Here is a 20,329-nt window from a genome sequence, read left to right on the forward strand (position 1 = left end):
GCAGAGTGGCTAGGGTGGTCGACCAGGGAATACCACTCTGTGGAGTGGACTTTAACCGGTTATGGACACTTAAAGAGACTCCTGGTTTTCTGACTTGCAATCAGTGAAGCGTTTCAATTGTTTTAACAGCATTTGCTCACTTCTAAAGTGGCCAGGAAACAATTATTTTTGGCAGTTCAAAAATACACAGGGTTTTGCATGTAAAAGCCTTTTCTTATGTGCAAAATGCCAGGTATATTGAAGTTACAGTATGCCTGGCACTTGCACCCAGTCGCAAAACCCTATGTAAATTGGATTTCTGTCCACATCCCAGGAGCGTGAGCAGAAATCAACAAGTGCAGTTGAATGAAAATCGTCTGCATATAGATGTGTCCTACGTACGTCCATCCACAAATCGGGCCAAATAGCCCTGTTAGACATGCCACAGACACACCATTTTGTTCATAATTTTCATTGTATTCACTTCACTAATCCAATTTATAGGTACACCAGTCACTGGCATTTTATACAGTAACTATGTGCAACTGTGATGCTAATTTGCTCCATACAGTATTGAGCTTAATCTGTGAATGTATACCCACCTCCATTTCATTAAAAGTACTAATCCAAAGTGTTTAGCAATCTCTATACAACTACACAAGTATGTTGTTCTCCATTTGCTACCGATGATGGAGCATCTATGCCGAATCACAAGAATGTTGGAGTACTACTATAACAATTGCCGGTACTTGTATGTTGGGTGCCCACTATAGTTAGTACGCTCATACCCCCACTATCCATGTCGGCATGGAGTTGATTTTATATAGTGTGGCGAGTGCAGCGAGCCACCACGATTGAAGCGTGGCGAAATGCACGTTAACCAGACACACTTAGTGTGTGAAATATCCCCATGTCCCCTTCCCCCCTGAAATGTATTTTGATTGATGTATAGGGCGTTATGGTATCCACTCGCAGAGAGCGCATCTGATAGGAGTTGTGGAGTCAGACCCTGACCACGCTCTCCCAAGACTCCGTTGTGATCACATTACGCCAGTGCACATATAAGCACCCGGCCGGTGCGTCCCTCTCTGCAAGCACAGTGTGTGTAACGGAGCGTGACACGGGTCTGCGAGAGTGAGTCACAGCCTTGCTACTGACTGTGATCTCCCCGCAGGCACCGTCGCGCTGTCAGCACAGCTGGGAACGGCGGCACACACACTAGCCACAATCCCTGGAATAAAGGAACTCTCAAACGGCGATATTATCAATAGCCGATTTGTTCCGACAAACAGTTATGACAGGCACACTCTGATGTGGGACATAGCGCATGATTCAAGCGCAACTCACTAAACCTGTCATTTGTCAGATGTAAAAACTGTGCTACACACTACGCAATATTGGTGGGGATATCAGACAGCATTTTCTTTATGTGAATGGACCCATCTGATATATGAACCCTACTGCCTCAAATGATATCTGCCCATCTGTTTGAACGATCTGTGATGCAAACGAATACTGACTGAATAAAAGTTACAAAATTGACAAAGTAAAAATTGTAACAGATCTGTTCATATTGAGTGGATACACACTATAAAGATACACAGTAACACGCACCTAATCAAACACAATTATAGGGAACTGGACATTGGGGTTCATTGTGAGAGGATACATATCCCCTCGTTTTTTTAAATTATTCTGTTTTTCTTTACCTCTATGGTAATTGTTTTTATATGTCGCAGTCTTAAACAACACAAATAAAGGTTACATTTTATGAATTATTCTTGTTCTATTGGTGCACCACGCACATAACAGTCTTTCTTCTTCTCCTTAAATCAAGAACATAAATATACCCTATCATTATTAAAATGGCCATATTCCGGTGGCTGCTTCAGGTTATATTGTACATGTATTCTTGTGCACACCTCAAAACAACTCTTTTTTCTTGTTTGCAATAACTATACTCCAGCATATTCTGCAGATGTAGAGAAGAGAAAGAAATTGGGCAATATTTGGTGGCTCAAAACTGCCCAATAGAGTTGGGGCACACAAACCATTTTTAAATGACAAAATAATTATTTGTAACCTCTAAATTTAAGGACTGCATAAAGGTTTTTTGCAGTTGACTTAAATGGCAAAGGGCTTCTCTGACTGTGTAGTTAGCTCCATACTCATGGATTGCAGGTTTTGGACAAAAATTATAAGTATTTAAGAGCCCTATCTCCTGATGTGAGAAGAAAATATTTCCAACCTGTTCTTTTTAGTTAGCCTGTTTTAATATTACTCCTCCGGGGGGTGTAGAGGTGGCAATTTCAATACAAAGTTAAATTGCCTGCAATAATGTCTGAACCTCTACAGCCCAATCCATTTGGACTCAACATGTTTTATCTGAACTCTAAAAATCACTTTGTCCCCCTTGCTAACGCTATTGAAACTGTTGTTAATGTTTGATATACTAATACTTGCTAACGTAATATCCATACACTCTTCCACAGGGCTGTTGGTACCGTGAGACAGATGTTAGAATCAAAAAGAAATGTAGGAGAAACTACTACCCCAAACGTGCAGCCCTCACCTGCTGGTAAGACACTTCAGATAAGATTTGGTTCATCAATGGCACAACTACAAGTGCGTCTCGGGTCTCCGTGTTATAGGTTTAGACACACTGTTCCCAGACACACAGGGGTATGCAAAAATGTAACCAAAAAATCGGGCGCACTTTAAATCTATCTGCTACAAAATTAAGAGTTTAAAATACACACATTAATAAATGTTCCTCCAATTATCACTTGCTGCTCTCAATTGGGGACTTCTGTGAACCCCAAAAGAACAACCAGATTAATACAAATTATAGAAAGAGATAGGAGAGCGTACTAGTGATACTATGACTAATAATCAATTTATTCATGATACACAATTAGTGGTCACAGTATTAGACAATTAGTAATATAAAAGGTTACATAAAACCAATAGACAGGTCAATAATATCCTTTCTGGGACAATGGTAATTTAGAGATTATTTATATTTGATGTTTCTACCTCAGGTTGTCTCCTCAAAAAAATGTAATCCAAATATGATAATCTCTAATGTAAGGAAAATAGACCTCTCAAGGATCAATAAGGAGCGGCAATGTATGGAGGCTGCCATTCACGTAACTGATTGTATTAATTAGCTGCCTCAATATGTCCACAAACAGTTTATCAATACAGTCAGCAAGTGACACTCCACATAAAGATGAAGCCAGCTATTCAAGTGTACGTTTGTAATAGTTACCGGCTCAATTTGCCCGGAGATTGCACTTAATGCTCCTTATTGATCCTTGAGATGTCTATTTTCCTTACATTAGAGATTATCATTTTTGGATTACAATTTTTTGAGGAGACAACCTGAGGTAGAAACATCAAATATAAATAATCTCTAAATTACCATTGTCCCAGAAAGGATATTATTGACCTGTCTATTGGTTTTATGTAACCTTTTATATGACTAATTGTCTAATACTGTGACCACTAATTGTGTATCTTATGAATACATTGATTATTAGTCATTATAGTATCACTAGTGCGCTCTCTTATTATCTCTTTCATAATTTGTATTAATCTGCTGGTAAGACATTGTTTTTTTTTTATTTAGAAATCTATTTGCGAATTAAAAAGCTGCTTCATTTTTGTATTCGCTTTTGCTGTTTCATGACCATTATGCGAATTTCATTAACATCTGCTCTTCGTATTTTAATATTTTAGCTCCACCTTCTATCCCAAGCTCTTCTAATATAACAATCCGCACATCAAACACCACACAGGTGCCTGTTAACCAATCACCTGTTAATACTCTTCAAACCAGGGCCTTGCCTGACTGGAAACTAATTCAGCAGAAAAGTAAGTTGGGCTTATGGATAAGTAATGTTTTTTTTGTTTTTGTTTTTTTAACAGCTACAACATTCAAAGATAATTGACATTGTAATAGTTTACAAGCTAGACCATACTGTACTTCTTGCTTTTACTTTGATCTGTATTTTACACCATTAGGGGTAAATCCTATATTCTCCGATGCCACTGGTCATCATCGTGGTATCCAATTTGTCCATTTTTTATCGTCTGAAAATGTCCCCGATACCATGTGTTATTGCAAGTCCCAGCAGGTGCTTATCAGGGATTTTGCTTGGCTTGTCCCAGCCAAACCTATTAGTTGTGGTGAATCTCTGCCACTAATGGAATATCCCCCTTAATATTTCAAGTATTAAAACAACTTAAAATACTTTATTTACTATATTCTTTATTTTATAAACCGGTTTTCTTTTTATTTTGTTTATACAGTTAATGCTTCAAGTATTGGGACATCTCAAAATACTTTAACCAGTCAATCCAAACCTATTGCACCGGTTACTTCTGCTTCAATTATGACTCCAGTTCTATCTACACCTAGTACTGCAACAGTTGTTGGAAACAACCAGGTGCCTACAAGCAGCGGCCAGCCAACTCTGTCATCCATGCCTTTTATTCTACAAGTTGCAATGCCCTCCCAGTCACAACTCCTACAAGGCCCAACCGGGACACTGGTGACGAATAAGCAATCTGGCAATGTTGAGTTCATTCCAATGCAAAATCAGTCCATGGTTGGCAGTCTCTCAAAGACTCCAGTGTCAATACCTGTAACCAAAGCAATCAATAGCCCTTTAATGACCAGCCCAGGCATCCAGCGGAATTCCCCTGCCAGTTCCATTGCTTCCACACTGACTGTCCAGGCTATTCCTACACCTCATTCAGTTACTTTATCATCCAGAACCTCACTGCCCACTGTTGGAACATCTGGTACATACAGTCAAGCAAGTAATCGGAACACAGCTCAGTTAAAATCACCAGTATCTGTATTTAACAATTCATCCTCGTCTGAATCTCCTTCTGGAGGTAGATCAGGTAGGTAGTTTTATTTCTCAATATTGATGGTCTTAAAAAAAATTAGTTTTGAATATTCATTGTATGGTGGGAATTATGTATTCTAATTATTTTATATCTATAGCAGTCTCCTAAATCAATTTTTTACCCACTGAATGTGCTAATTAAGATATGAACTAGTTTTAAATTAAAATATAAAACCAGTCATTGTATAAAAGATTAGTAATGGTGCTCACAATAGAGACCAATGTGTGTCTGTTAATCCCACCACAGTCTGTTCTTATTAATTGAACTACACATGCATTTCTCTTACCTGGATTATTTCTTCTGTATTTCAATGTAGCATATTGTTCTTAATTTGCAGAACTACAAATCAACCGGACACAGACAGCAGATATTACTGCAAGCAAGCGCAATGAGAGCAGTACATCGGTATGATTTTTAAATCTATTTTGTCTTCAGAATTGGAGGACACTGCCTGTAAAGTAAAGAAGTGTTTGACCTTATTGTCTGGTTGTCATAAACCAAAGCCATTGCTGTCTGGTCAAAAGATTGATTAGATAGAAATTGCAAAGCTATCTTGAAATATTGTTTTCTCTTTGGCTGGGGCTGCATTTAGATTCACTATAACTTCAGTCTGGGGGGTTTGGGTGTTCCTGATCCTATTCAATTTAGTAGAGCAGCAATGTTCAGATATATTAGACTGGCTATGGGGCAGATCCGTATTTACTAACTTCAATCTGGAGCTCACCACATTACATCCCTATTCGTCTGCTGTGCTCTTGCATACACCCCAACATAGGCTTCCCTTAGAGGTTACAAAACATACATATTTAACCTGGTGTTATTCACATGGAAAAATAAAGAGAAGACCTGAGTAGTCTATGCACAATACATTATTGGGCAACCCGTGCTTTCCCCCAGGCCTTGAAAACACACATTTTCTTGAATGGAGAGACCAGGTTATTGCAGCCATTAGTGATGTCTTTGATCCTGGTGGAAAAAAATATATTGTCATTTTCAGAACTACAGTTGAAAAATGTCATCCCTAATAGAGAATATTTTATGTATTTACAAGTCAGACACTTCATACAATCCCAGACCTCGCCAATGTTGGATGTGTCTGTTACAGATCCTCTTCAGATTCTAATGGCACTCACTAAAAATTGCCCATTCCATCTCAAATATTATCATACTACATTTAGAGTTTCTGAAATAGACAAACAATGGGAAAGGATGACTTCTGTGGAAAAGGAACATACCCTCTTTAGATTCAAGTGATAATTTTCTTAGTAATATTTCGAACATAAATAACATAAGTATCTTCATTCTGCCTCCCTACAAGAAACACATTTTAAATTTCTTCATAGGGCATACATTGCGCCTAATCAGAGAGCACATATGGTTCCAGAAGATTCTGGCTGTTGTCTTAAATGTAATATAAGTAAGGCAGATTTGTTTCATAATTTCTGGACATGCAACAAGGTCTCAAGATTTTGGCATAAAGTGGTAAAAATATATAAATCAAACATTTGGGATTAAAGTCAGAAAATAACCTAACGCATGTTTATTTCTTGACTTTGAGGATTGGCTCCTTGGCCTGGAAAAAAAAAAGAATCACTTCGGTGATTTCCATCATTTTAGTAATAGCCAAAAAGCAAATCCTCATACACTGGATAAAAAAAAAAGATGCTAATCTTGTATTTTGAACGAAGAGCAACCTTGCCAGATGTGGAGCAGGGGGTGCAAAAATTTGCTAAGAAATGGGAGAGATTCATTGACAGTTTGGATAGAGATACACAGACATTCATCAGCCGCCAGACTATTAACTAACCAGCCCCGCTCCAGCCACATAACTCCTATTCTCTACGCCCTTCACTGGCTACCTGTAAAATGGTGAATCGTTATCAAGATTGGCTTACTCACTTTGAAGGCCCTACATGAACAGGGTCCAAGGTACCTGCAGCTGCTGATCCCTTACTATCCTACTCGATTACTACGATCCACTGAAGGACTACTAACAGTACCCATAATCTCCCAGAATTCATCTGGGGGTCAAGCTTTCAACTTTGCTGCTCCAACTCTGTGGAACTCTCTTCCTTGCACAGTGCGAGAAGCCCCCACTGTAGAATCCTTTAAAAATAGACTAAAGACGTACTTATTTACTCAAGCATTTCACTGACATCCACTGTTAAGCTTGTTTTGTATTTCAAGCTGTAAAGACAATGGTTAAGCACTTTGAGTCCTATTGGGAGAAAAGCGCTATATAAATATCATTATTATTATTATTATTATTATTATTATTATCTATAAATAAATATATATATCTATAAACTTTTTGAATAGACTTCATGGTTTTCCTTTAGACAATTATCAAGTGCCCCTTAAGGAGACTAGACTCCTCTTTCCTTTATTTTCTTAAAATGTATATTGGCTTATATAAAAATAAGTATAATAAGTACAGACCCTAAACACCTAAAATCTTTCAAAATGTTGGCTTGTCATTCCCCCAACCTCATATTTCCTTCCCCCTTTTTTCCCTTTGTGTTTGATGTAGTCTAGAAATGATACTTAATATATCTCTCTGTATCTGAAATGAAACTTTAAATATATTTGTATTTTCAATGTCAACTGAATGTACTCTTTCCTAATTTCTAATCTTCGTGAAAAAAACTAATATTTTTCCCAAAAAAAAACTTCCGTCTGGGCTAATAAGGCTGATGTAACTTGGTCAGAACAAAGCTTTCTGAATGCCTGAACTCTGGCAGACATGGGTCACAATTAACAACAATTTACAATTAACAACAATTTATGGTCAAATAGGTGATGCAGCCTCTATGGTCGGTATCCAGATAACTTCATTTTGTGGCCTTATTGAATATTATTTAATTACTGTTAATGCTAATAAATTGAAGGGTCCCAGGCTTTGTTATTTTGTCCTTCAGGAAGACCAAGATAGTATTGTTCTACAGGGCAGGGAATATATACTGTAGCATTGGCATAAAGATTGAGATTGCACATTGTTACAGTTCACATTTTGATGAAAATTAAAGCCAATAAGGCATCCACATTTCTCGGTTTATTAGGCAGATTGTGTTTGTAGAGAGGCATCTAAGGATACATGTGATCCTCTTTGAATACCAGTTTTTTCAGAAATATTTCAATTGATATTTTTGACCTATTGCGTTACACCTACACCCCTTATTTACCGGTTTCCTTTACCTGTTTTATTCAGGGTGGAAAAGCTTCAGCTGGAGTTATTGATCTTACAATGGATGATGAAGTTGTGGTTCTGTCTTCACAAGGTGAGCAATCATTTTCTGGACTTGTTTTATGGATTAAACTTTAGACCACAGGTCTTCAACCTGTGGCCCACCAGATGTTGTGGAACTACATGTCCCAGCATGCCCTGATGTTTTTTGGCATGCTCTTAAAGGAAAAAAATGTGGCAATGCATGTTGGAACATGTAGTTTCACAACATCTGGAGGGCCACAGGTTGAAGACCAATGCTTTAGACTGTACTGTCTTGGAGCTATATGTTATATTACAGTTTAAAAAACATATCATTCTATTTTGAAATCACCCTAATCTATATATATTAAAAGGACAAATAAATCTAACATGGAATGATTATTTTAGTCTCAAGTCTGTGCAAAATGGCACACATTTTTAGTTTGCTTCTCCTCCCTGTGTACATCGAGCTTTCACTGAGACAGATGTACTAAGCTGAAAAAGTGATAGAATGGAGAGCGAGAAACTACCAGACAAGTTATAGGCGGTGTTTGAAAAATGACAGGAACTGATTGGCTGGTGGTTCCTCGCTCTCCATTCTATCACTTTTCAAGCTTCGTACGTCTGCCCCAAATTGTGACAGGTAAATTGGCCCAGTCCTGGATCACAAAATACAAAAGGAGTTAGGGGTCCCCATATTTCGGCAACCAGCATCGGGCTCAAACAGCCAGCGGTGTCATGCCACAGCCAGGGTACACTTTTTTTACAAAACCGCCCCCTGCCAAAACATGATAACCCTGGCTGGCCAGCCCAGACAGGGTCCCTGGAGGAGTGGGGTCCCCCCCCTCCAGGGGAAGCTCGGCATGTCCCTGGAGGAGTGGGGGCCCCCCCTCCAGTGAAAGGATGTCCCAGCCGCCCCTGGGCTTTGGGTGGCGGGCTGATGGGAATCAAAAGTTTAAAAATAAGTCTTGAGGAATGAGGGCTCGGCAAGTGGAGGCAATTGGAGCTCATATAGTTGCTTACATTTTTTCCAGTACAGGAATTTCAAACCCAATATATTCAATTGCTTCCAGATGTTTTCCAAAAATTCTGCAAATTCCAGCCTACTGTAGGTGTTGGACTGTAAGCCTTCTAAGGGGGTAATTCAATTCAGACTTTTCTATTCAATTTCAACCAATTTTGGACGGTTTTTAGTCCTGTTTTGACTATTCATTAGTTATTCTTTTTATTCTTAATAACATGACTAAAACATAGTTGAAAACTACGGTTTTGAACAACAAGTGGATTATTGCGTGATCTGCCGATCCACATGTTTTCAGACCATGCCTTCATTGATGAGCAAAGGGAGCAGTGACCATTTTATTAATCAAATAATGCTAGTGGTACTGCAGTATCTGTGCTGGTACTTGTGAGTTATCCGGACGCCCGATTTCAAAATCGGGTCGGATCGGGCACATCGCATCGCATCGCATGCGACCATCGGATGCGATGCGATGCGATGCGATGACCCGATTTTTCCATAGGAATCAATGTTAAAATGGACTGAGTCCATTTTAACATGGAATTCAATGGGAAAAAGGGGTCCTTTTCATACCCCTACTATCCAAGTGGGCATGGAGTTGGATATAAACCTGTGGCGAGCGTAGCGAGCCACCGAGCCCGAAGCGTGGCGAGCGTAGCGAGCCCCGCGAGGGGACACGGAATACCGTCCCCTCGCTGGGCTCGCTTCGCTCGCCACGCTTCGGGCTCGGTGGCTCGCTACGCTCGCCACAGGTTTATATCCAACTCCATGCCCACTTGGATAGTAGGGGTATGAAAAGGACCCCTTTTTCCATAGGAATCATTTTAACATTGATTCCTATGGAAAAATCGGGTCATCGCATCCGATGGTCGCATGCGATGCGATGCGATGCGATATCGCATCGCATCGTATCTGATTGTATGCCTTAACTTAAGGCATACAATCAAAAAATCGTGCGTCCAGATAACTCACAAGTACCTCTGTGCTCTTATAGGTTCCAGACGTCAGGAAACATCACCTCTTATTCTTCACATCCTGTATGTCCCAGTCCATATCTCACCTTAATGCTCCTCCTTCACCTGTTTCCATGAGTTCCTCAGAACCACTGCACCATGAGTGCCTCTGCTCCTCCCTTAAGCTATGCACCTATGACCTTCTTCCCCATATGTGCCACAAACCCCCCTCTCCATGAGTGCATGTGCACCTATCTGCTCCTCTACCCATATGTGCCTCTGCACCCTGCCTGGCCAAGCGTGCCTCTGCCCCCTGCATCATCATGAGTGTCTGTGTATACTACCTTCCATTGTGCACCTATCATCTTCCCTTCCCTCAGGTGCTTCTGCACCCTGCCCTGCAAGCGTTGCTGCACACTTAGCATGGCTACACCTGTACATACATACACATTGTGCAAAAACCTATACATTACACACCGCACACATTTGTACATAGCACATATACATTGCACATACTGTAATACACTGTAGTGTTCATTCTAGCACCCTGCACCTTTCAAAATCTGTGCAGTTCCTCTTTCATGTCTGGGGTGTCTCTCTGCTGTGGTTCTTCCAGCACATTCTGATCTGTATTACAGAGACTAAACTGCTGGAAGCACTTCAGTAGAAAGCTGCAGGGTGCTAGAATGAACTTACATATGCACACACAAACACCTATATATTTTACACACAGCACACCACACACACACATTGCAGGGACATACATAGTACACCATACACATTGCACACCACCTACACATTGCAGGGGCATACAAAGCACATTACACATACCTAGTTGCCTTTCTGTAACTCTGCTTCAGTGACTATCCCTACTGTGCCTTTGCCCTATCCCCAAACCAAATGGCTCCTGATCAGAGGCATGGATATCTATGATGAAATAGAGCGGAGCCCTTACTATTTTAGTAAAGAAAGAAAAGAAAAAATGGTTCAGTGTGGGAATGATTGAAGGTGCTTGCATGGCCGACCGGTGTGAGAGTATACACACGTCCATAGTAAATTAGTCTGTTGTGTCAACACTTGTCTCCTTTGTTTTTGAGGAGCGCCTTTAATTTTTTTTTTTACATATATCTATATCCAATAAAACATTATATAACTAGTCCAGCGGTTCTCAATCTATTTTACTCTGGGACCCCGTCAGGCAATAAAAATTAACCAGCAAGTTACCACGGAATGATCGCACACATGTATGGTCAGCAGGCCACATACATGGCAATATTGTGGAGGCACAAAATGATGCAAGGGGCAGTATTCAATGAGGCTGATTCACCATGTTCTACGGCGAATGTGTGCTATTTTCGTGCACTAAAGTGAATCTTTTTACTGAAAAACTGATTTGTCCTATTCAACATGCACTATTCGCCGATGGCGAACAGTGACTGATGGACAATTCGCCGTCTGATAGTCGCTGTAATTCGCTTTGGTTTTTCAATGTGATTTGCCATGACTGTATTCAATGATGGCTAATTGCTTTCTATGCGATTTTCGCCATGTGTCACCATGTAGCAATCGCCATCTTTTTATGGTGAACTGAACTGTGATCTTTTAAAATAAAGGTTTTTATTTTATTATTTGGTGTAAAAAAAATCAGTATATTTTTTTTCTGTGAAGGGGCATGCTATTTTTTTCATGTACTTACTGCACATGAATATATATTTATTTACTTTATTATTATTTTTTTTGCCTGTGTCCCCGGGAGCCCTGCTTCTGCCCAACAGTGTCCGGGGCAGGCAGGGAGGCTTCCATCTCCCTGCCTGTCGCCATCACCCGGCTCCCTACGGTGTTCATTGCAGGGGTTAAAATTCGCCGTCAGGTGCAGCGAGCCCCCACGGCATTGAATACAGCGAAAGAGAGGGCTGGCAGCGAATGCTCCAGCCCTCCAGAACACAGCGACTGTGCAGCGAATCCTAAACAGGATTCGCTGCACATCGCCATTAATCACATTGAATACTGCCCAAGGAGTCCAAAGTAACAGACAATTCAATTGATTTTTTTTAAACTCCTTGGATCACTGGCTGAGTGATTAGTCATCAGCCGGATGATAACCAACATGGAGTCACAACCCCATGCAGAGATGATAGCAACCCATTTTGGGGTCAGGACCCACAGTTTGAGAACCACTGAACTAGTCCAATACTGGATGATTTCCATTTGTTGGCACAAAAGGGTCTTTTTTTTTTTTGTTGTTGTTGTTTTTTTTATGTGAAGTTATTTATATACAAATGCAATTTCTGCCTTGCAAGTTAAAATTTTTATATTTTTTTATTACTATGTTTTCATGACAGACGCCAGAAGGACTAACCCTGCCGCTGTATCAGGAATGGTTCAGTCATCACAACTAGTAGCTCGTCCAGCACAGTCTTCTCAGCCTGCACAGTCTTCACAGGCAACTACTCTGCAGACATCTTCTGCACCTGCAGGACTTACCTCTCAGGCCACAATACATGTCTTGCCCACAGGTACAGTAACACAATATTGGCGACATCCAGGCAATATTCTACTCTTCAATGAAAAAAAAATTAAGTTTAAATTTAAAATTTGTTTTGAAATGTAATTTGTATACGTACCTATTTCAGTAAGTTGACACTGTTGTAGATGGGCATTTAGATCCTGTGCATTGACAACCTGAAGCTTATTTTAGGTAGGCTAGCAGCATTATAGATTGATACTTGATTGCATTTAGTATCAAGATGTCAAATGTGTATAGTGTGTTCCTGACTGCTACGCGGTTGCGGTACACTTATACTGTTTCCAACTCATGTTGGCCTTCTGCTTGTGTGGACATTCCATATGTAGACCTAGTGGCTGTTGACGTATAGCGGTTGACCTAATGACGGTCGGCCCTATGACCTATACCCTAATAAGCCGTAAAATTTGGTTTATTGCTAGATGTAAAATCCCGTCAAGGCCTAATAAATTTGAATTGTTAATGTTCGAAACCTTGAACAACCACATTTAATGCTTTCTAATGCATAGCAATGTTTTATATTAATATAATAAGCAGGATGTTTTCATTTAAAAGATATTAATGCAAAAAAAAACTGTGATTTACACCAACACTGATTGGATGCTGTAGGATGGCCACATGGTGCAATGCGCACAGTGCTTTTTGGACTAGATCGCATCTAGTTCAGAACGCATGCAATGTGCTAAAGCAGTGTGCGTTATGAACTTGATGCGATCTAGTCCAAAAAAAGTCTGTGCAGCACATACTTTTTATGCCATGTGATGTGCGCGGGAGCCCAAATTGGACCGTGTGTTGGCATTTTAAGGAATTCTGTGTGAAGCTGGACCAACAATCTGATGAAGTCTGAATGATGAAAGGCATAGGGTAGTGGCCTGGCACATTTTGTGGTCTGACATGCAGAGACCTCCTTGTTCATGCTGTTTGATGTTATGTCTTACCACATCCATTGCTATGCAAGTTATGACCTGTTTTTAAAATACACTGCTTTTAAATCTGTCTCTTAATGTGCTGTGAGGCACACCCTTTGTCTTTTCAATGTTAAGAGATCTTTAAACAAATACAATGCGTTTGCGTACTGACTTTGGTAATTGACTTTCTGTGTTCAGTAGAAGTGATAGAAAGTGATGATGTCCAATAGACATCCTTCACGACAGATGGATGAGTGCATTAATTGCAACATTCTTAAGAAGCCTACATCCATCAGCTTTTGTTTACCATATTGACGGGATTTTGTGGTTCCAAGGGCATATATTTGTTTAGGTGCAACCATTCTTTGAGAGTAATCCTATCTAATTATTACTAAAGTGTACAGAATGGTTTGCTTTTTATTCATTGCATAATATAGTATAGTCACTGCAGTATATGGCCATGTGAGCTTATGTTCTTCGAGAACCCATGCATTTTTAGTTATATCTGTTTTATATACAATGAGTTTAAAAAAAAAGGCAAAACCATTAATGTCTAATGTTTCACTTGATTATTCCAGCTCAAACAACTGTTAATATAACGCAGCGACCAGGAACTCAAGTAACACCAAGGGCTTCAGCTCCTCGAGCCCCAAACAACCCGCACATGGTTTACACATCAACAGCCCTCCCCACTGTACCTGTGCAGACACCTGTACGCAACACTGTCATGCAAAGTCAGAACCTACGGCAGATCAGTCCACAAACTGGAGGTAAGGCTGTATAAACAACCTCACATGCAGTGGGGAATTCGAAGTACTTTCCAATAAAATATAATGTGTGCAAAAATGTGTGGTTTAAAGTGTTCTACATTGTACACACTGCAATCATGTTTTTGTTTGTTTACATTATAGTACATTTATTTGTTTGATTTTTTTTTTTCCCCTTTACTTTTCACCCTTTTAATCCGTTCATTACAGTTTAACCTCAACCACTTTCACACAGAAACATCCCTAAATCCTGACTTTTACCCATCATTTGAATGACAATTATATAATATTTTATAATAGGTCAATCATTTATAAATGGTAATTTGCTGATGTACACTGGTATTTTTTCTGTTTGAAAGGGTCAACCTGGGTCAAAATTGTGAAGACCCAGCAATAATGACCTGGGTTGACCCTGTCCCACAAGAAAAGGAACAGAACGGAAAATTAGCAGGTAGAAATTCTTGACCCGATTGATTTTAGTTTTTTTGTGTAAATAGTTTGCAGCTCAGACCTATTGTAGTAACTGTATCCAGCTGTGCCAGATCTAAAATCTAATAAAGCAGACGTAATGTTAAGTGAAACTAGATGGCAACATAGATGTACCAACCATTGGAGCCAACATTTCGAAATGGTTGATTTGTACATTTAGAAGGTACAGCAATATCTCAGCATGTGCTCCACATTTATAATGTTGACGTTAATGTGACACATCAGCCCATGGCTGCACTATGATAATGTGTCATAACACTATTTGCTACCCACTGATTTAAGCCAACATATTGTGTTTTTTAGGCCCCTTCCCTACTTGCTGTGCCAACATATTGCTTATTTGTTTTTAGGTCCCTTCCCTGCTTGCTGAGCAGGCTACCATTAGGCACAACATTAACATGGGTGTGACTGTAGCACCCAATGCATAATCCCCAATAACTGCATCTTTTTGGGTCTCATTGTAAAGCCCCGGCTGAGTTCATTATAGTCTGTAAATACTGCATCTAATTGGATACTGGTCTTAGTGCACTGAAGCATGAGGTGTAGCTGCTGAATTTGGTGGGGTTGGTGGGAAGTGTCTTCCAGTAACTATATTACATGTTTTAATTTTTCTACTGTCTATGAAATGTTTAGGAGTACCTGTAAGAATGCCACAAGCCACAGCTTATCTTGTAAATAATGGGATGCCTATAAGTACTACGGGACCTCAACTCACAGTTCATCACCGACCACCTCAAGTAAGTGCACATATAAATCTTTAGTCCTTTCTTTTGCAGACCTGTTAGTTAATATAAAAGCAACTGTGCAGTTTTCCACTTTATTTTTATGCCGTCATATTGGGGACACTACCTCCTGGGGGGGGGGGCTTGTGCAGAGGAACCAGGAAAATATTTTTACTAACATTTATTAAGTAATTTAGAGATTAGGCAGAAAGCCATAGAATTTATGTGAAGCTGTTATGGATATGGTTTAATTTTTCAGCTAGATCCATGGCCGTCTGTATAACCTCAAGAATTCTATGATGCAATAATTCATTGACTGACGGAAGTCTGTAAAGTTACACTCAGGATTCCCAAGATTTCTTTACGTACATCTTCCAGACAGTAGTTCAGAGATGTGAAGTGTTACAGACCTGGCACACAGTAGAGGTTCTTTTGGAATATTACGACCGTTCTTTTGCCGTTCATATAGAAAGAATAGAAAACAATGACTGCAGAACTATCCCCATAGTAGGGGTAAACTATTGCTGGAACATGGGCAAGTTTGATTCAAGACAAATGGGTCAATGGTGTAATTCTGCAAGGCTATCATATATAATATCTGCAGTGTCCCAAAGGAAACCGGTTTGTGACATCAACACTAGCAATAGAAGATATACAGATCAAGGCTCTATGGAACAATTAATAGCATCCCAAGCCTATAAAACCATTACCACTAACACAAAGAGAGGATTTTACACTAGCCCAGTGGTTCCCAAACTTTTTCGAATCATGGTACTTTAGAATATCAGAATTTTTTTTTTCTTTGCACCCCTAGGCCAAAAGTGACTCCGTGGCAGCACAACAGCTGCCTAGCGCAATTAGCGGTGTGACTCCGCAGCAGTCCGGCTCTGTCCCTGGTGTCCACGGCAAGCCTAGTGAGCGCCTCACACAGCGCTGGTAACCACCAGATCCCCAGTGCTGGCGGACGCCAGCAGAGAAGGGATCATGCGGGCGCTGGCGGAGAGGCCCTCCAGCTGTCTGAGACGCAGGTGTGTCTCAGACGCTCCTGCATCTTAGTTATTTATGGAGGCAGGGTATGGCAACCCAGCCCCTGTCCGCTTCAGGGAGAGCCTCCCGTTTAAATCTTTGGTATCCACGCCAGCCTGAAGCGTCCCCCCAACCTGTTCATAACCCCACTATCCATGTCTGCGTGGAGTTGATTTTAGAAAGTGTGGCGAGCGCACACGGATCATTTACATGTATTCTGCTGCGCTCAACACACTTTCTAAAAACAACTCCACGCCGACATGGATAGTGGGGGTATGAACAGGTCGGGGGACGCGTAACGCATCCGCTCACCACGCTTCGGGCTGGCGTGGTGAGTGGGGGTATTTCAGGAACTCATATCTCACATGGACGCTGGCCACGGGAACACTACGTACTTCTGACGGGGACGCTGACTACACTTACTACAAACTTCTGACTGACTATGCTAACTACTTTGGCCGCGCGATCACTTCGCTGATTCTGACAGGGCCGCTACGCTAACTACGTAACTGGCGCCGTGCTATTACACAAGTACCAACAATACAAATTGAATTAAAATCTATTTCTTATAATGCTTCTTCTCTCATAGGAACCAGCAAGACCAATCCATCCAGCACCACTTCCTGAGGCTCCTCAACCTCAGCGCCTTCCACCTGAAGCTGCTTCAACTTCTGCTCCTCAGAAACCTCACCTGAAACTGGCCAGAGTGCAAAGCCAGAATGGAATTGTTCTCTCTTGGAGTGTATTAGAAGTAGATCGCAGCTGTGCCGTTGTAGACAGCTATCATCTGTATGCTTATCACGAAGATCCGACTGCAACATCTCCTTCACAGTGGAAAAAGATTGGGGAAGTGAAAGCACTACCTCTTCCCATGGCATGTACTCTAACACAATTTGTCTCGGGCAGTAAATACTACTTTGCTGTTCGAGCGAAAGACATATATGGACGCTTTGGACCTTTCTGTGATCCACAATCAACAGATGTTATTTCTACTCAGAGCAGTTAGGAAATCTGAGAAGAGTATTTATACTACTTTATGTTGTGGTTCTCTAGCCAGGACCTCATGCATGAAATCGAATTTAGAGGAGCTACTGAGTTTTCTTAATGGAGACCATGTACAGCACTTGTCAGGTGGCACAAAATGGGTAACATTTCTCAGAAGTTTTTTTTCTTTTTGTAAATCACTGATTTTCTGCAGAATGTGAATTGAGCGGTTTTTCCCCTTTTACACTAATTTTTGAAAGTTTCCCTTAAATGCAGATAATTGTTTAGGTGATGTAAATATTATGTAAAATTATCTTAAACAGCGGAAACTACTTATATTTGGTTATTGTAGATTTTAGAAAGGACAAGTATTACAGAGGTATTCAGTGTTTCATGGTTTGTTCATTCATGAAGACAAAACATGTATTTTGTCCCCCTGGCTGGAGACTTTGACACCTATCAGTTATTTTTGGTGGTTAGTAATGATTAACCAGCTGTTTTCTTGTGGTTTATTCTGCTCCCTACCATCATCTTTTATACTTATCTGTGAGTTATCTAGTCTTTTTTTTTTTTTTTTTTTTTTTTGTGCCTTAACATGAATAGGAATGATTTTCTATATTTGGTCTGTAGGTTCTTCCCCTTTTTGATGTAGTAAATTTGCCCATACCCAGGCGCCAAAGATAAATTTTAAACTTCAGTGTTTTTAAGTTTTTATTCCTGCTGCTTTGTTTATTTTGCTTTCCCCATCACACTATTGACTTTTTTTTTTTTTTTTTTTACAAATTACACTCTTGAATAAAATTTTAGTTCAGGAACTGTGCAGCCTTTTGTCTAGCACAGCAGTCCTCTACTTACAGTTTACATTGTTATGATCTTTGAACATTTGTTTTAAAAAAAAAATAAATTATTTAGTTGCATTGATTGTATATCTATCAGTTTTTAAAACTTTACTGCCTCCATAAAATGTAAATTATATTTGGATATAAATGCATGATGACATTAGTACAATATTTCTTCACAATTTTTTTTCTTTTCTTTTTGAGGCAGTGTATTTTTGTATTAGTATAGATTTTCCCCAGCTGCAAAATACATTTCGACAAACTTTCAATATAGGAAGACTAGTTTTGTTAGTATAATAACTCAATTTATATATCTGTTTTTGTGTAATGCAAACCCCATTGTATATTTTGGATGTGTGCTGATATAATTTTTATTAATTATTTTTCTAAGCAAATACATTTGTTATTGCAAATGCAGTACATGGGCGGTTATTTAGGATGGCGCTTGGTTACGACTATCCAGAAACTTGACATTTAGGATTTTAGCAGCTGGAATTTATTCTATAATTTCTAAATTTACACTCCACCTCCTAATTTAGTGATCCTCAATTCTGAGCATGTAAGCGCTGGGCATTGAGATGTAACACTGAGAGAAATATTGTTACATTGTAAATAAATATTTTTTACAAACTTGCATTTTTGTTGGATATTTTTGTTTATTACATAATTGCTGCTGAAAAACTAGACCGTTCATCTTGTGTCAAGTGTTAGAATAGTTACACCATCTGAGATTTGTGTACATAATCACTTAGGGGCAGCCCCCACTCCGTCGCTCAGCCAGTCCCGACTCCCCACCCCTGGAACGCCGGGGTTTCTCTTCCGCCTCCCCTGCCCCACCATTCACACCAGTGACCAGGTGGCAGGATCGGGGGGGGGGGGGAGGTAGGTGATCAGGCACCTAACTCCTGAGAAGCCCTAAACTTTTCTGAGCGGGGCCTACCGCCTGCTCACCCCTGGCACACACCTATTAATTAGTGGCATATCCGGAAATTTCTCAGGAAAGGCAGCGCAGCTCAGCCCGAGAAATTTCCTGGCATATGCACTGTTTTACTAGGGAATTCCTATAGTGATCATGGTAACGGACGATCACTAGTGAAACATGTTTGATATGCAAGAAAATAAGGTGATTATGTGGCAGACTGTTTTAGTGATTCACATTATAGTTCTGTTTAAAACCATGAGGCAAGATTTAGTCCTGTAATGTCTAATCACACCTCTGTGTGATGCTAGAGCCCATATATTTCCTTTGTTGCCTAGAAACTACCAGTTTTTGTTTTCATTCCAATGTTATATAGGACAAAACACCCAAGACCATGATATATCATTGTAACATACACGGGAAACTGGTAATAAAAATGCCACGCTTCTGCAGTGTGTTCTATAGGTTTTCACAACTTGTCTTTGGAACTGATTCAGAGTTGTTCTCCATGTCTGTTTTGTACACAGTGGAAATTGTGGGTTTTTTGCCACTGCCTGTATAAGTCGCGCCACACATGTGTCATGAAGGTGGCTGTGGGGAAGATTTAAGGTCCATACACACTGGTCGACTATGCCCAGCGTGTATGGACAGCGATGATGCCAATAATCACTGCGGGGAAAGCCGCTCGGTGCATACACACTGAGCGACTTTCCCCCTGCCCGGCGCTGACTGAGGGGGGGGGGAACGGCGTAGCATAGCGGAGCGCTATGCAAAGCCGTCCTGAAAGCCACTCATCTGCTGGTATAACCAGCAGATGAACGGCTTTCCTGGCAATGATGCGGGAGCACGCAGCAGCGCTCACCGCTCATCGCTGGGTCATACACACTGGGCGGCTTTGAGCTGAAAGTCACTCAAACTGGGTGTTTTGAGCGACTTGAAGCTCAGTCGCCCAGTGTGTATGGGCCTTTAGAGGGGTATTCAATGATTCCCATTATTTCAGATTTTCGGAAATAATGGTACATTTTGGGTTGTTTCTGAAAATCAGAAAAAAATGTAAGATTAAACAGAAGGAT

General features: G+C 40.3%; 1 protein-coding gene across 6 annotated transcripts in view; it reads left to right on the top strand.

The window, feature by feature from the left end:
- LOC146026166 (activating transcription factor 7-interacting protein 1-like) overlaps positions 1-18,971 on the top strand; it is an 85,948-nt gene extending 66,977 nt beyond the window's left edge. For all 6 annotated transcript variants that reach the window (XM_083156587.1, XM_083156586.1, XM_083156590.1 and 3 more), the window contains 9 exons: positions 2,472-2,557; positions 3,721-3,855; positions 4,294-4,893; positions 5,237-5,304; positions 8,108-8,177; positions 12,421-12,594; positions 14,089-14,280; positions 15,400-15,503; positions 17,104-18,971. In XM_083156587.1, coding sequence (XP_083012713.1) covers positions 2,472-2,557; positions 3,721-3,855; positions 4,294-4,893; positions 5,237-5,304; positions 8,108-8,177; positions 12,421-12,594; positions 14,089-14,280; positions 15,400-15,503; positions 17,104-17,520 — 1,846 coding nt within the window. In that variant the 3' untranslated portion in view covers positions 17,521-18,971. The remainder of the gene's footprint in view (positions 1-2,471; positions 2,558-3,720; positions 3,856-4,293; positions 4,894-5,236; positions 5,305-8,107; positions 8,178-12,420; positions 12,595-14,088; positions 14,281-15,399; positions 15,504-17,103) is intronic.
- Positions 18,972-20,329: the final 1,358 nt, after the last annotated feature.

The sequence above is a fragment of the Crinia signifera genome, chromosome 8, assembly GCF_055691185.1.
Source record: "Crinia signifera chromosome 8, ASM5569118v1, whole genome shotgun sequence".
NCBI classification, from domain to species: Eukaryota; Metazoa; Chordata; class Amphibia; order Anura; family Myobatrachidae; genus Crinia; species Crinia signifera.